This window comes from Thamnophis elegans, chromosome 4, assembly GCF_009769535.1.
Source record: "Thamnophis elegans isolate rThaEle1 chromosome 4, rThaEle1.pri, whole genome shotgun sequence".
In the NCBI taxonomy this organism is placed as follows: Eukaryota; Metazoa; Chordata; class Lepidosauria; order Squamata; family Colubridae; genus Thamnophis; species Thamnophis elegans.
Window position 1 is genome coordinate 76,110,602 of NC_045544.1, and position 18,452 is coordinate 76,129,053.

The 18,452-nt window shown below is 37.5% G+C and overlaps 1 protein-coding gene across 3 annotated transcripts in view; it reads right to left on the minus strand.

Annotated features, from left to right (window-relative positions):
* LOC116507961 (zinc finger protein 318-like) overlaps nt 1-18,452 on the minus strand; it is a 42,785-nt gene that overhangs the window by 8,876 nt on the left and 15,457 nt on the right. Inside the window, exons 5-7 of one of the 3 annotated variants that reach the window (XR_004255256.1) lie at nt 14,892-14,991; nt 13,963-14,234; nt 12,614-12,706 (exon numbers count right to left, since the gene is read on the minus strand). Coding sequence is in view for 1 of the 3 variants with exons in the window: in XM_032216388.1 (XP_032072279.1) it covers nt 13,963-14,234; nt 14,892-14,991 (372 nt within the window). In the remaining 2 variants the exon portion in view is untranslated. Of the gene's footprint in view, nt 1-9,586; nt 12,707-13,962; nt 14,235-14,891; nt 14,992-18,452 lie in introns of those variants that run through there. The other 2 variants (XR_004255255.1, XM_032216388.1) reach the window with 2 other exon arrangements.

The window sequence follows — 18,452 nt, forward strand, 5'->3', positions numbered from 1 at the left end:
ATTATTATACTTCATTTGTTTGATTATCACTATTGTTTCTCCATTTTAAACAAGGTATTCTAAATATGTATCCATTTATATTATAATGATTCAATATATCCAATAATAAAGAATTTTTTATATCCTATTCTGTCATTCTATTATTTTAGCATTGATAACATTCTAATAATTTTTAATTCCATGTTTTTTCCATTATTAATATCATCAATCTAATATACATGTATACAAATTGTTATAATTGTTAAACATCCATTAAGCATAGCTATTATTACATCCTTTTTATATGAAACATTAAATTTTAAGTAAATTTATATTATGACATTTCATTACATCATCCTGAAATCATCCAATGATATTACATCTTTATATTCTATTCTATATAAAATTATTTATCTTTTATAAAAAGATTTTTCAACATCAACTCCATCATCCTCACTTGTATAAAGTTTCATATTATTAATCTAGTATATATAAATGCTTTATTATCGTTATTAATCATTTATTTGACTATAGCTATTATTACTTTGTCTTATACATAGTACTCAAAATTTAACTACATTTAACTAAATTTTATTGTGTCATTTCATCATCCTGTATTCTTCCAGAAATAGTGCAGTCCAATATCTCTTGCCATTTGTAGAATCTGTATTCTAAGTGTTTTCTTGATAAGTCTTATGTGGACTTCTCTTGACAACTTGTTATTCATTGCATATCTTATAAAGTTTCGAAACCCACTATCTGTTCCTTTCATCAGCTTGACTTGTTATCGTTGGTGCTTCTGCTGAAATTACTCATTGTTTCTGCCAAATTTTCTCCCTTTTCTTCATCTATATTTTGACATCTGAGATAGAGTTCAAGTTCATCAATCTCTCCTTTCTGTATTTTGCACTTATCATTTCCCTCCACTCGATTTGCTGTCAGTGTCAACAATTTTCTTATCACTTTCATATCTCTGATTTTTTGAACTCTGTCCTCAAAGTTCATCGTTGTTTTATAAGTATTCTCAACTCTTCCCGCCGTACTTTCTGTATTTTGATCTATAATTTCAAGTCTCTTTTCAATTCTATCTGTGATTATTAATCTTTGAATTTCTATCATAATTGAAATAGATAATGGAAATAGAAGCAACCAACCAACTTCCCTTTCTGGACGTCCTAATCTACAAAAAACCCAATGGCTCCCTAGGACACACCATCTACCAAGAAAACAAAACAAAACACCAACCGCTAATCATCTCCAGAATCAAACACCTAGCCGACAAAGACCACCTGAAAACTGAATTACACTCTCTCACAAACGTATTAAAAAACACCCCCACAACATGAATAAACATGATACTTCCCGCCTACCAGACATCTAGAAACCAGCCCTGGTAAACAAACGAGCCCCACCCACCACCCAGGCCGTTACAACACAAAACAACAACGGACCCACAGCCAACACCAATCAGCACCAATCATGATACAGCCACACATCCAATCAATCCACTTACTGAAACAACGCCAGCACTCCACACACCCCCACCAAGATTTATAGAAAGACGGCAGCTCCAGCCACACTTTAAGTCAAAAACACCAGCCTGAGGATAGCAAGTGAGACCTTGCCGAAACGTTACCAAGACAATCTCAATCTTATACGGGAAAAGACCCGAATACAACAAGACCAGCATACACACACAGACACACATACTATATTGCTAAAAGTATTCGCTCACCCATCCAAATAATCAGAATCAGGTGTTCAATCACTTCCATGGCCACAGGTGTATAAAATCAAGTACCTAGGCATGCAGACTGTTTTTACAAACATTTGTGAAAGAATGGGTCGCTCTCAGGAGATCAGTGAATTCCAGCGTGGAACTGTGATAAGATGCCATCTGTGCAACATATCCAGTCATGAAATTTCCTCACTCCTAAATATTCCACAGTCAACTGTAAGCTGTATTATAAGAACTTGGAAGTGTTTGGAAACGACAGCAATTCAGCCACGAAGTGATAGGCCACGTAAACTCGCCCAACATCAGTGTGTGACCTCAGAAATGCAATTATGGAAGAATGGTCAAAATATATATACACTTTTCTTATAAATAAAAATTAAACAATTCTCATTTTTTTTTACTAGTAAAGCTTGCTTTTATTTTTAAATTTTACTAATAGCACACAACATATGTTTGTACTAAGATTCTCAAGACAATCACATAACAGATATGCTGTGATTCAGACAATCTCTAGAAGACAAGAGATTCTCTTTCAAGCAATCCAGTGGGCTCATCAAGAAGAGTATGCAGTATTATCCTGTATATTTGTCTTTTAGCAGAAAGAGGCTTTGGTCTCTGGATATACACATTGAGATACAGATAAGAGTAATTAAAATCAAGTATATCATTGTTGTAATCCGGTAAAAGTAGAATAAAATTGCTGATGACCTAAACTACAAAATTAAAACTAACTTCCTATGTACTAGGCTTGTTTTTTTCTTTCTAGAGAAATATTAAACCAATCTGAATGATCAAAGATGGTTCATTCTTTCAGAAAACAAAACAAAAATGACATTTATGCTTGATTCATGGCAGAAACTTTAAGCAATCTTATGGTCCATGTATCATTTTAAGTAAAGTGGTTTGATAGCTTTTATGATTGTGGCTTTGAACAAAACTGTTCATGATTGGTTTCTTAACCTTTAGACTGATCAATTTAAAAATTATCCGTTGAGTTTTGTTGGCAGAAAAACAAAAAATTAAGGTCAGGTTTAGCACCTAGTAACTACGGGTAGTCTTCACTTGCCAAGTACAATTGAGACTACCAATTCCATCGCTAAGCATTATGGTCATGAAATGAAATGTTATGTGACTTCACTGGACTTATATTAATCCCAGTGAAGTCATTAAGTGAATTGCTGCAGATTGTTGAGATGTCACATGGTTGCAATTTACAACTTCTTGCCTGCTTCCCCATTGACTTTGCTTGTTGGAAGCCAGCTGTGAGTTCACAAATGGTGATCACTTGACAATGAGATGTTGTGACCATTGTAAATGCATGCTGGTTATGAAGTGTCCAAATATTGGTCACATGAAAATAGCAATGCAGCAATGGCTATAGATTCAAGGACTACTTGTAAATCTATTTCTTCAGCACTGCATTACATCAAATAGTTGCTAAGGCAGGCAATTAGTAAATGAAGAATAGTCTATGAGTGCAATATACTTCCTATCATCATGTGCTTGAAGTACATTGTTGCTTTCAAATCCAAAGTGTCATATAGTCCTAACATATGCTACTTCTGCAATATATTGCTTACTTAAGCTCAAGAAACATTTGTTTGCATTTCCATCAAATTACTAGTTCAAAACTTTTCGAGAAGATACATTCCTGTTTTTGCCAACATTTTTATCAATTAATATAATTTTTTATTATTTATAAGTAAAATAAAAAGATAAATATTTAAATATAGCCCAGAATAAACAGGTTGCTGTGAGCCACAGAATGCAGATTTATTGCTACTGAAGGAGACTAAAATGAGATAAAGCAGGGAGATGAAATATAATCTCCCATTTTGACATGTCACTTGCAGATTAAGAATCAATTTTACGTGTTCCCAGGGTCATAAGTCACAGAAATTGTTAGATACAATCTCAACCAAGATGGTATTGCAGTTTTAATTGCCCATCTCAACCCCCTACATGAAAGCAAATGAAAAATTCCTGTTTAAACATATTGTTTAGTGTAAAGCTTAAAAAAATAAATATTAATATGTAGTTCACTGAACCAATTTTATAAATCTTTACACTTGCAAATTGAAGTTTGGAAATGTTTGTTTCTAGACATATTTATCTGAGCTTTATAGCATAGTTCATACTCAATACTTAACAATTCTTTAGTGATATCCAGAGATATTAAATACTAGTACATTAAGATCTGACTAATGTTCAAACTTGCTATTCTTTGCATACCTGCCTCAGAAAAAAAATTGCAGGCACTTTAACAATCTGGTCCATGTTTATATGCAAAGCCAAACAGATATAGTCTATTAGCTCTTTATCAGATGCAGCAATCTACACAAATTGCTATGTAAAACTTCTCAGGTCCAATGAAGCATTCAATTGAATGTCGATGGGGATTCTCAATCATCCAGATCATAGTTGTCCCAAAGGTGCTTTTCAAAAAGTAACTGGACTTTCTTGGTTTCTTCCTTGAAGATGCTTTGTTTCTTGTCCAAGAAGCTTCTCATGCTAGGGTTAGAAGTACAACTAATCTCATAGAAGTTGTTTTTTTTTTAAGGCAGAATTTGAACTGCGTTCATAGAATTGGTAATGCTACAAAATATATTACAGGAATCTATTTGTTAATATCTATTAGCAAATATTTATTTGCTATTATAAAATATTTGTTAAAATATTTTCAGTTTCTTCTCAATTAAATGTAGATTGAATCTCCATGTAAATTTCAGGAACACCAAGAAAACCATAACCTACCTTTGATTATTTTAGGTGTGCTCACATTCATCAGTAGGTATTATTTCCCACAAGATCCTTTATCTTTAAAGTACAAAGGAACGTAATTTGACAACTGAAGTAGATAAGCCATCATTTATATATTTAAGGCTTGGATGTATAGCCGTCTGAATCAGATGACATTTAATCTCAGGAAATCAAAACAAGACATATGATACACAAAATCTGTAAATAATTCTTTTCACAATTCATTTTCTGGCAACACAAGCTCCTGCAGAGGTTACCACAGCCATGATTCACAAACTATGGTCCACAGAGATCCACCAGACATTCTGTAGCTTTGGTAACCACAGCCCAATTACTACTTTAGCACACATGAGCCTCACTAAGAGAAGCTGGGGGACTTTGTCTTTGTCAGGAACAGTTGTTTGCTTTGGCTTACATTATTCCCCCCAGCTCTGGAAAAACTCAACTCTGCCTTGACACATTTTTGCCTCTACCTTGCTTTTGCTTCTTGGACTTGCCTGACCCTGTGGAATCGCCCTTGTCCTTTGGACCTTGACTTTGGCCTTGCCCCTTCAGCTTGCCCCTTCTCTTTGGACTTCCTCTGCCTTTGCGAGTTTGTTTTGGTTGTTTACTTGTGTTTCTGGGACCGAGGTTTGCATTCCTCAGGAGGAGGCACTCAAGTGGAGCCACTGGAACCCCGGGTGGACCAGGACCCCCTGGCACAGGGCGATCTCCTCCTGAGGGATCCTTCACAGAGGAGAGATGGACAATTGGACAAGGTCTGCAAACCAGGGACATCTGGGCCAGTATGGTGCTATTAGGATAATGTGAGCCCTCTCTACCACTATCTTCCTCAGGGTCCCCGGGATTAGTGGGAGAGGGAGAAAGGCATAGAGTAGGCCTGGAGGCCATCTGCTCCTGAGGTCATCTGTCCCTTCTGCATTCTGAGCCGGGAAGCGGGAGAAAAATCGTGGCAGTTAGGCGTTTGCCGGGCTCATGAACAAGTCCATCAATGGTGTGCCGAAGTGAAGACAGATCCTTTGAAACAGCTTGGGAATCAACTGCCATTCGCCGTTGTCAATTGTCGTGCGGCTCAGCCAATTGGCCTGATGGTTGGCCGTGCCAGATATGTGTCCTGATGTTATTGACGCCAGATGCTTCTCTGCCCAGGAGCCGAGTTTCAGGGCCTCCAGCCAGAGGTACTTGCAGTGGGTACCCCCCTGGCAGTTTATGTGGGCCTTTGTGGCTACATTGTCCATCAGGTGAAGCACATGGCGGTTCAGAATTGAGTCCCGGAAATGAAGGAGGGCCAGGCAAGCTGCCTTCAGCTCCAGCCAATTGATGTTGTGGCGTAGGTCTGAGATCATCCAATGGCCCTGCACCAATTTTGAGTCCATCAATGCCCCCCAGTAAAGGCTCATGTCTGTTGTGATTGTAACCCGATCCGGCTCCCAAATCTCTGACCCTCAGAGTAGGGTAGGAGACAGTCACCACCGCAGAGAGAGATGAAGTCCCGGTGACAGGAAAATGGCCTTCAGGGAGTTACTCATGTGGTGCCGTTGAAAGGGAATGAGCACCCATTGTAGAGGCCGGGAGTGAAGACAGGCTCAGGGCACTATCCCTATGCAAGACACCATCTTGCCCAATAGGCGGGCCAAAGTCAAGATTGAAATGGACCGAGTTGCGTGAACCTGACGTGCCAGTGCTTGAAGATTGTTGAGTCATTCTGAGGAAAGACATACCAGTCCCGTAACAGAGTCTATTATTGCTCCCGGACGAAGGATCTTTGTCGTGAGCGACAGATGACTCTTGGGGAAATTGACAGAAAACCCCAGGGACTGTAATGTCTGTATGGTGAGTTGTAAGTCGTGAACCGCTTGTCTGTGTGACTGTGCCTGAATGAGCACTTCATCTAGGTAACATTGGAGTCTCACTAGGGATGCCCGCAGGTGAGCCGCCAATGCTGCTAAGACCTTTGTGAACGTGCACGGGGCTGAGGCTAGGCCGAAGGGAAGGGCCCAATATTGGAAGTGGCACCCGATGTGTGAGAACCCGAGGTATCTGCAATGGGATGGTAGAATCAGTATGTGAACATAGGCTCCGTTAAGTCCATGGACGCCAGATAACCCCACTGCCTGATTCCCAGAAGGATGGACCTGAGGGTGGACATCTTGAAGCGCCTGTAAACCAGATAAAAATTGAGGCGCTTCAGGTCCAGAATTGCCCTCTGCCCCCCCCCCCAAGCTCTTCGGAACGATGAACAGGTTGGAGTAGAGGCCCAACCCGGGTTCCGCCGCTGGGACCGGCTCCACCACCCAAATGTCCAGCAGATTTTGGATGGCTAGATCCATCAGGTGGCTGCGTTCCAGATCCCGGGATGTGGAAAAGGTTCTAAAGAATGTCGGGGGTGAGGAGAGGAACTCTAGATGGAGGCTGTCGCTGAAAGTGGACCTGACCACACATCTGATGTAATCTGATCCCACTGATCCGCGAAGAGCACCAGGTGGCCGCCAATGGGATGACTTGGGTTGGAGTCATTTCCCTTTGCGGAAGGGGCAACCCTCCCGCAAAAGGGCCGTTTGGGCTGCCCCTGGTACTTCCCTGTCCTGGTAAAAGGGGCGTTGGTTCTGCCTATCGGACCTATATGGGAAGTACCTTTGCTGGCGAGTCTGGTTCAGGGGCCCTGAAGGAAGGCCTACGGTAAGAAGACAGATAAGCCTCCGGCTTCTTGGTATTCGTGAGGACCTTCTTCTTATCTTTGTTTTCGATAAGAATCGGGTCCAATGATTCTCCAAAAAGATTGGTGCCTGTATATGGGGCTGCTGCTAGGTTCCATTTGGATTTATTATCCATTTGCCAACTGCGCAGCCACAATAGGCATCTGGATGTCACTGAGGTGAATAAAGCTCGGGATGAGAATTTGACAGCACCTAAAGTGGCATCCGCAGAGAACTGCGTGGCAGAAATAATTTTGGTTACTGCTCTGGTTCAGGGCCTGCCCTGTCCCTCAATATGAATCTTGCCTTGGGCCCCCATGGAGGCCTGTGCTGTGTCAGGGCCTGTGGTAGACGTGTCTGACTCACGTACGCCACAAAGTAGAAGGCTGCTCAGCAACAGGTGTCTCGTTTTACGCCCGCCGGCCTTGGTTTATGTCCGTGATGCAGGATTCTTGACAATAACTCGCCAGCCTTGATGTACAGCTGCAAAGCAGGCCACTGACACCTCCAACAAAATGGCCGGCTCATGGGTGCACAAAATGGCCACCGCGCCTCGTGGAGAAGCCGCGCCTCCAGTTAATAGCTCTGCATCGACAGCCGGCTTGCAGTAAGCCACACACTCCCCCAACATTCGGTGCAATTAATCAAAGGCAAGGCTGTCTTCTTTTGTTTGAGCCGCAGCGCTTCATTATTTCAAGCCGTGGCGCTGCCTTTGAAGCCACGGTTGTGATTTAAACTGCAGCGCGCTGTCAAGTTGCGGCGTGCTGTTTAAAGCTGCAGCACTGTTTCTTCAAGCCACGGCTGTTTCTCCAAACCCAGCTGTAGCCCCTCCCACCATCTCTGCCGGAAAATGATGCCACTTCATTAGATGTTGCTTGAGGCTTTCAGACTGACTTTACAGCATGACATGGTCGTGGTATTTATTTCATTTACTTCATGTTAAAAAAGGATCAATATTTTTTAGGAATGCAGTGAGATGTCTAAATATTAGTTAGAAACACACTTTCTACATTTGTGTACTTCAAAGGTTCAGTCTGGTTTTTTTCAATAAAATACATCCATTTATTAACTTCCACTAAAAATCCAAGAACATACATCGGATTAGTGAATAGATAGGAATTAGTTACTAATACTTTTTATCCAAATATAAATGTACAGATTTTTGACTATCTGCAAACTGTGTTACATGACCTTTCAGTGTGAAATTTAGGTGTCATTCAGTTGGCAAAAAAAAAAATATTACCAGTTCCAAATACAGAGCTCCAACTTTGTGTTTTCAGAAGATGGTAGGATTAGGTAGGCTTATCCAGCAGTAAAACATATTTCACTTAGTCAGATAATTATTTTTTTCTGTTTCCAACTGATTAAGAGTCTGACCACTTTTAAGATTTTTTAATGAATTACATCTGTAGTTTTAAAAACATAATTTAAGATTTTTTGAGTAATTTTATTTAAAAAATTAAGAAGGAAAATAAAACTAATGTAAATGTAAAAAAAAGCAAAGAAAGAAATCAAAGAGAAAGGTAAAAGTGGAAGAAAGGGGGGGAAAGGAAAAATAAAAAAGAAAGAGAAAAGATATAAAGTACCTTCAAATCTTCTTTTTAGAAGTTACAGATAGTCCATGACTTATGACATTCATTTAATGACAATTCAAAGTCATGACAACCTTGTCATTATTATTTACCACCTGTCCCTACATTTGCAACCATTGTATCAACCCCTTCCATGATCATGTGACCACAATTCAGATGTTTAGCAATTGGCTCACATTTATGACCAAATGCAGCATCCTATGATCATGTGATTGTGGTTTCCGACCTTCCCAGTTGGTTTCTAACAAAAAACAATTATGGAAGCTGAATTTGTTTATCATGCAATTTTGCTTAATGACCACAATGATTTGTTTTATAACCACCATAAAAATGGTCATAAAATCTAGTCTAATCACTTGATAAGTTATGACTGCACCAGAAATTCTGGTCCCCATTCTGATCATGTGTAGATACATTCATAAATTCACTCTTTAGTTACAATTTAATTCTATTCTTTCTGTAATGTATCTTTTCTAATAATTAAAAACCACAAATCACACGTTTATTTTTTCTGTTTTGTACAAAAAGTCCATAAGGGGTTTCTTGTCCGCAGTAAACATAGAAATTGTCTTTTTGCTAAACAATTTTGCCATCTCACCAAGTTCCATCATCTGTATCCAATATTCTTCCATTGTGGGGAATGCCAAATCTTTCTATGTTTGTGAATATAATAACTTTGCTGCATTTATCAAGTACAAAAACAAATTTCTAAGACTTTTTTCCAATTGTTTGACCATCAATTCCAAAAAGAAAAGTCTTAATTTTATAGCTCTTTTACATATCCATCAAGCATGATACAATGTCTCTTCTTCTTGTTCACATATCCAATATGAATTAAGTGCTTTTATACATTCCAGGCAATTTCTCCAGTGACATATACTTACAAAACATCATTGTATAAAAAAATATATTTAAGATTATAACATAGTGTAAATTTTGATCCTTTCAACCACACATTTCCCCACTGTTTCATCTGTTTATTATAATTAAAATAGTAGTCCACTTTATCAAACTTTCCAGAAATTGTACTATTTCACATTTCAATAAAAGTTTATACATTTTAGCAATTGCATATTCATCATTTGTACACAATTCTATTTCAAATTCAGCCTTATGATGTTCTTTTAGCTATTTTAAATCTTTCTGGTAATTGTATATAAGAAAACCATTGTTCCTCTATCATTAGTTCTTTATTTTACATTCTTCCTAACACAACATTAGTAGCTCACAATAAATTAGCCAAATGTGTTTGCCTATTATTTCTTGTCTATTATTTCTTGTTATACTAAGAGCCAGAAAGATGTTTTTGAGTACAACCTGGATTTGTATCTCTTCCATTCTCAATATAGCACAAATAACAATTATTTTCCAAATCCAATGAACTTCAACTTTATTGTATCACAAATATCCATGCCAACTTAATCTCATGTCCTTTTAACTCAAAAGCCTTCTATTTCTCAAGAACAGTTACTCTTTCATCCAAACCAAACAGCAAGAGATGCTTCTTTCAAAAGTGTGTGCATGCACACACGTTGCAAAAACTGTGAGAAGGGAGAAGGAAAACTCTATATCTTTTTCCGATATGTGTCTTTTGTAGGCAAATAATATCGTTTTAATTTTTTCAAATAATGACTTTTTTTTTTACTTTCGGGAAGCATTTGCAACATTTATATTTTAATGTAAAACATATGGATAACTTGTAATCCATAATCACATAAAAAAAAGAACCACCAATACTTATAAGTATCAATACTTATAACCAATACTAATCCAGTGTATCCCTTTCAGTTTCCTCTTACACCTGTTGGAGTTTTTGTGTCTTCTTTGACACTTTCATTTGAATGTCTTCCAATTCTTTTTTGAATTTTTCTAGAAATTTCCACAAATTTCCTGGACAGAATTCAACTGCAACCTCTGCTATTTAAAAGTAAAATTCATATCTTCCAATTTGTTCCATCAAAATGGGATCCTTTACTGTTTAATCTTAGTCAAAAAATACTTCTTTCTCCTTACACAAATTTATGGTACTAATTTACTGCAATTATAACCATATTGCCAATACTTAATGCAAAACCTAATCCTTTTTTCTTCCTGACAAAGTGCACGAAAGTATCCCTTGGAATATTTCTTGTTCTTGCAAATCTTGAATTTATTCTATACATTTTTATCAATTTATGCCTCCTCTGCTCAATCCCAAAAAATTGCCACGACTTTAATAATCTCCTCTTTAGTATCTTCACCAGAACCCTATGGCCTTGTCTAAGTCCTAAAACAAATTCTTATTCTCTTAATCAAATATAGCCAGATTATCTAGTTCTCTTTCCAACTCCCTGTCAGGAACTTCTGTCCTCTCTAAAATTTCTATTTTGTCGTTGATTTGTTTTATCTTTCCAGACATTTGCTATAGCACTTTCCATCATCTTGGCTTCTTCCATCTCCTCTTTACAAGTCTTTCATCCATTTTTTTTTCTTAAGCACTATCAATTTAATATCAAGTGATCCTATCTTATTTGCCCATTTGCTAACATTACTTCTGAAGCAAACCTGGTGTAATTCCTTTTTCTGCAGGTTGCTCTAGTGAGCTCCTCTCCTCCATTTTTGCTGTTTTTCTAATGGTTGACATTGTATTATAATCCAAAATTGAAAGTGTCTCAAACAAGAGAAAATTAAAGGCAAGCTTCCTACATTTTTTGTATTTTTGTGCTTTCATCCCTAATAGAATTAATTATGTTCAACATCATAGTCAAAAACTAATTAGTCAGTTTCAGAGTCTGACTCATCATCTGTTATTTTTTGTTTTGTGCAATCCACCAATTGTATGCATTCTTTAATAATAAACAAAAAAAGCATTCCCACAAAGGTCTAGTTCTTTTGGCTAATTTAATTCTAGTTTATTTAAAAGCACTTTTGCAAAAAAAAAAAAATATTTCAAAATAACCATCCCCTTTCTGTTTTAAAAATTTCTTAAAATTTCCATGTTTGCCTCTACATTACATTCAAGAAGTAGTGTAAAAACAAAGCTCTATGACATGTTTTTTCCCCCCAAAATGCTCCAAAGCCTACTGGAAGATTAAATATTTAGTTAGAGCTGAGCTTAAAATTGTGAAGAACTTTTCAGCAAAAACTAATAGAACACTAAAAAAAGAGAAAATATGTTTTACTTATTAAAGTTTTCTGAAGGCTTCCAATGGTGAAGATTTGTGTTTGTAGATGTCAGGAGGAAATGTTTTTTTAAAAAACATTTTTTTTCTGACCAGAGGGAAATAAATATGGCACTATGACTTCTTTCTTAGAGTATAATGCCATACAATGTACTCATAGAATAATGTGGCATTCTTTTAAAATGTTCTTAAAAGATCCATTCTTTTAAAATAGAATAATATGGATAACAAGAAGCATCTTAGGGTGACATTATCCAGGGGGAAAAACTGAGTGATGCGGTTACTTTCTCATAACAAAAACACATTAAGCTTCCTATTATTATTTTTATACACAAAAACCCTCTCCTGAAAAGTTTTGAGAGCTGTGGCAATCCATCAACAAAAATTAATCAAATGTTCTCACAACTGCAACCTAAAAATTAGGTTTAATGAAACTGCAATTTAATGAAACTTTCAACTGTTCAGAAAATATAGAGCTTATTATCTTCTTTGAGGAGATGCTATTGATAAAAATATATTATACTGTTATTTAATGAGCCAAGAGACAAAAGTTCTTAACTTTTTTTTTTTACTTTTCTTGAAACATAAAATAAATTTGAATAAAATATAGTGCTTGAAATCATGACAGGAAAAAAAAAACCTCTAGAATTGTAGTCTTCATCTCAAAATCTTACCACAGCTTCTAACCTCTAGAGTCAGGTCAGGTATGGGACAGTCTTTTAGGTGTTTCCTTCTGCTGGTTTCTGTCCTTACTCCAGGTAAACAAATACTTCCTTATGACTAAACAAAAAGATACTTATTTAAGAGAAAGTCCTCTATAGAATTTCATTACAAAATATCTTAACAGTTATTTATCACAAACTATTGATCACAAAAATAACGTTTTGTTTTCATCAGTAATTTTCTAAGGATTTGTTGTTTTGTTCATCCCTATTTGCTACAACATAATCCTTTTCAAACATCAATGTTTTCTTCTACAGCAGTGATGGTGAACCTTTTTCGCTTCGGGTGCCAAAAGCAGGCTCGTGCGCTCTCTCACATGTCCACCTCCATAATTTAATGACCCCAGCACTGTGTCCCCTGTGCATGCGCGCGTGACCACCCCCCTGCCCCACTCATGCGCACACAGCTTTCTTGGAGGCGGGGAAGGGCGAAAACGGCTGCTCCGCCCCACGCCCTCTGGAGGCTGGAAATGGCCTGTTTTCTGACTTCTGGTGGGCCCGGTAGGTCCATTTTTCAGCCACCTCAGGCTCCAAAGGCTTTCTAGGAGCCTGGGGAGAGAGAAAAACAGCCCAACACGCAAACTGGAAGTTCGGGAAAAACGACAGAAAATCAAGTCTGAAAATCAGCTGGCCAGAGCACGCATGCACACTGGAGCTGACAGGGCAACACCTCACGTGCCCTTAGAAATGCCTCCGTGTGTCGCCTGCGGCATGCGCGCCATAACTTCACCATCACGGTTCTAGAGGAAGGCCATTATTTTAAAAAATCATCTTATCTAAAGCATTGTTCCTTCTTTTGTTATCAGTAAAGTTCTGATCAAAACTGATCTTATGAGACCACTTTTAACAAAACTAGGAGAAAAGACAAATAGGCTAGAACTGCTATCTAATAATTCTATTTGGGCCTTATCTCTGAGTGATTACCTATAGGATACCTCCCTCTTCTTTAGTTCACTGAATTACTCCAGCCATATGGAGCAAATTTTGGCAATTGTGTAAGGAGTCATCATTTCCACTATGTTACTATCAATCCCAAGTAACATTAAATTTCACTCTTTCAGAATAAGCACAGATATCAAATCTGAAATTACGAATTATGGTTTAAGATTTTTCTTATTTTGAAGTTGTGAGCTAACTGAGGCATAATGAAAGTTACCGGCAATTACAGGCATTTGCAGAAATGTGTGAAGGGAGGATAAAAGGATTACATGTGGAAGGAAATATCTTTTTCATATTTTGAATTACTAAATTAAGATTATGATATCAAATCATTTTTGCAGAGATTGTTAATTGTATCAACATCTAGAAACATACCTAGATTGAGTTAAAAGTTATCTCTTCACTTTGGGGATTTTTTTGTAGGTTGTTTTCTGAAGAATCTTTATTTTCTGAAGATAATTTCTGGGATTTTCCAAAATGATTCATCTCCACGCTATGAGTTATTTTATCAAGTTCGCTCTGTTTCTCCTTTAAAATTTTAATAGTCAATTCCAGTTGAGCAACCTTTTTTGCAAGGTTTTCTTTCGATCTGCTCAGTTCCGTAAGCAAAGGGTCTTTCTCTTTTCGTTTCTTCTGCAGCATCTCCGCTAAATTTAAGGGGTGGAGCGAGGTACAAAAGAAAATTATTTTAATACATGCATTAAAGTAATTAAAATTATAAGTTTTAATTTTCTTAGATCAAGGTGCTTAGTATGTATTAAAAGTAATGTTGTCTTCAGTGACACAGCATATATAATCCACTCTTTAGGACCATATAGTCCTAAATTTACAACTGTTGTTCAGCAACTGTTACGATGCCTCCTCAGAGTTCTGACTGTCACAGCATTCCCGTGGCCATGTGCTTAGCACCCAGCTCACAATTACAACATCATAGCAAGCCAGATTCATGTGACTGTGGTTTCCCCCATTCCCTGCCAGCTTCCCACAAGTGAAGTCAATGATAAAATTGCAATCACATGATGATACACATAGTCCTTGTATAACTGAATGGCAATCCAAACTACTGAAATTGTCATTGCTAAGTTATGCAGTCATGTGACATTGCACTCTACGACTTTGTTGCTTGCGATGGAGTTCCTGGTCCTGACTGTTATTGTAATCTGGAGACTTTCTGTAGTATTAGGAGATGTCTTCAGAATGACATAAAATATAATTACACACTTTCCAGGGATTATGTAGTATTCAGCACCATTACGGAGTTCTTCAGGAGAAAACAAAAATTACAAAATAAGAGGAAGTGATACCTTGCTGTTTTGAAAGCCTATCTAATTCAATCTTGTGATAAAAGAGTTTCTTATGGTATGATTCTTGTTCAAGCTCCGACTTTATGCATTCCTCTGTTACCTGGAAAATTTGAGAAGGAATTAGCACATTAAAATATGCCATTTCACTGACCAAAGTAAAAGCAACCTTACAAGGATCATCATGGCAACTTTCCAATGTGTCCCTGTATCCACAGTCTTTTTACATTAGTATATATATTTCAAATGATATTTAATGTAATTTATCTTTTACTCACAACAGCTTCTTATATAGTGTGTTCATTTTTCCATTAAAACAACATGTCTTCTTACTTTATAAAAACTATCTGAAATTATTAGTAACTTTGGGAATTTCCTGAAGTTCTGTAATTCATAATGAGAGAGAGGGGACAAACAAGCCATGACTTAACAAAACGGAAGTGTATGTAATTGTACTGGAGTCATTATACCGAAGCACAAGTGACAAGCCTGGAATATATTCTTAATTTGTAAGGAAATAACTTATTTAGTACACCCGAGGCAGTGAATTTTCGTTTGGAAGCTAGAGGCTGAAATCCGCACTAGATGACAAATCTGTGTTGTTGAATCTATGTGTTGCAAATCTTTGACATCAACAAAGGGACTGGGCAGAGGTTGTACAGGAAGATTTGCCTTTGGATTATGGATTTCCTGTCTGGCCGCTCTCAGAGAGTCGGATTAGGTAATCATATCTCCTCAGTAATTATTCTTAACATTGGTACACCACAGGTTGCATGTTAAATCCCTTACTCTATACTCTTTATGTACCTGACTGCATTTCCATTCACGCCAGTAATATTATTATTAAATTTGCAGATGATACAACAGTGATGGGACTCATCTCTGGGGGCCATGACTCTATCGAGATGAGGTGGACTGGTTGCTTTCATGGTGTGCAGACAATAACTTGGTCCTTAACAGCAATAAGACTAAGGATCTTATAGTGGACTATAGATGGAATAGATCAGACATCCAGTCCTTGCTTATCAATGGAGACCAAGTGGAGCAGGTGGCTAGTTTTAAGTTTCTGTGTGTTATCATAAAAGAGGACTTGACCTGAGGCACTCATATTGTAGCACTGGTCAAAAGGCCCAGCAGAGATTATACTATCTGAGACTTCTCAGGAAACAACTACTGAATGAAAAACTGTTGGTTACCTTTTACCGCTGCACCACAGAGAGTATTTTAACTTACTACACCTGTGTATGGTTTGCCAATTGCACAGTGACAGATAGGACAGCACTCCAGAGGGTTAACATCATTGCCCAGAGGATCATTGATTGCCCTCTCCCCTCTTTGGAAGAGCTTTATAGCTCCCACTGCCTTAAGGAAGTTCAAAACATTCTTAAAGATCCATCTCATCCTGGGCACCCTTTTTTTTAACTATTACCATCTGGCAGACAGTACAGGATAATAAAACAAGAACAAATAGGCTGAAAAATCAGCTTCTCTCCCACAGCAGTAATTATATAATTATATTGAATTCTACTGTATAGTGCAATATTAATACAATAAGAGGTTTTTAATTTAATTTTTATGTATAATGTACACTGAATATGGCATTTAATTTTGTTGTACCAAGTGCAATGACAATAAAGTAAACTAAACTAAGATGATGGGAGGCGCTAGGTATCTGAAGAATCCAACTCTTTTCAAATCAACAAACATAGGCATAAATCTTTTGTCATGCTTCAAGTAGTTGCAACATTTACTCAGGAGATCTAAATTCATTATTTCACAATGCCAAAAAATATTATGGACAGAGTAGCAAATACTTCTGCTCACAAATGGGATTATCAGTATACTATAGTGGAATGGCAAGAATACCCTTCCTACTATTTTTTTAAAAATTGGCAATTCTTTCCCTGTTTTCTGTAGTAATATTTCTGTCTGTTTGTTTTCATTTGCAAATAGACATTCATGCCAAAAAAGGCTTGACAAATTTCAGAGCAAATATGCAGATTTTCACCTCAAGCTTATTCATTATTTATTTCACAAGATTGATAGATTTAATGTCCAAAAAATGGAACTGAAACTTGAAAACCCTGAGACTATAATGAGACTTCAACAGACTATACAATATCAAGTGCAAAGATCTGTAAACTCATTAAAATTATTTTGAATTGGAGAACAATATCAACATTCTACATCTATCTATAAATTTTGCACAAGCCCCTGGCTTCTGTTGCCAAAGACTCCTGCAAAACATTATTTTATTTGGTATATATTAAAAGACTTTATAGCCTGCCTTTTTCAATTACTTGGATGAGGAAATTAATGCAGGCAGAAAGAAGTGTTAGATCTTATGGTAGGTGGTGATAAACTGTCCATCTTTTATGTTGCATTACAGTGGTGGATTCCTACAGGTTTAGACCATTTCATGGACGAACCAGTAGTGGTTTGGTGGTTTAGGTCGCTGGAACCAGCAGCGACCCAGGCTTGCCATGCCCCCGAACCAGTTCTCCAGGCACCACCATCACTTCTAGGTATGCACAGAACACTTTTTATTACACTGCACGTGAGCGCAGTGCGCTCACAAGCAAACCAGCAATAGTGCCTGCCAGAATCCACTCCTGTTGCAGTATCATCAAACCTTAAAGAGTTTTAATAATCACAAATATGTCAGCTTACAACTGAACATACACTAATGATGTAGAAAAATTGGTATGTCATTTGTTATATTTTTGTACACATTTATTTTTATTATTAGCATTTGATGGTTGTTGGTTTTTCTTTTTTCTTTATTTTAACTTTGGATATAAAATAAAATAAAATGTGAAGGACTGTCACTGGACCTAAATGTCCTGGACAACGTTTGTCCAGTCTCCAGCATCCCCTTTCTGCTAAAGATTGTTGAGAAGAGGTCAGTTGCAATTTCAGAGAGCCATGAAAGAAATGGATTGTCTGATCCCATTTTAGTTGGGTTTCAGGCCTACATTAAGTATGGAGACGGCACTGATCATGCTCATTGATGATATCTGATGATGCCAGGATGCAGGTGGTTGCAACCAACTTGGCCCTACTTTATTTCTCAGCAATTTTTGATAGGATTGATCTTGCCATCCTTGTAGACCAGTTGAGAATACAACTGGAGAACACTCTCCTCAGCCAGTTCAAGCCAGTATTTGGGGTGGGGGGGGTAAGTAGATTCAAATCCAAATCCTTTGATGCTCTTGCTCCTCCTGCTTAATATGAGGTTGCATAAGGGAAAGGTCATCAATCAGTTGACCTCAGTTCAGCATCAGGTATCATGAATACATGGATGTCACTCAACTATGAATCTCAATCTATGACTAAAAAAACAATGTTGTCAAGGTTTCCTCCCAATGCTTGGAAGCAGCTGGAGTCTGGATGGGGAAAACAGGTTTAACTTAAATTCTACTAAGTGAAGTGGCTTGGACCTCCATGTTCTGGAGATTCCCAAACTTAGTCCAGAAGGGGATGCCACTAGGGGAAGTCTTCCTAGATTCTCAACTCCTTCTCAATGATCCAGGTAGCGAGGGCTTTGCACAAATCCAACATGTA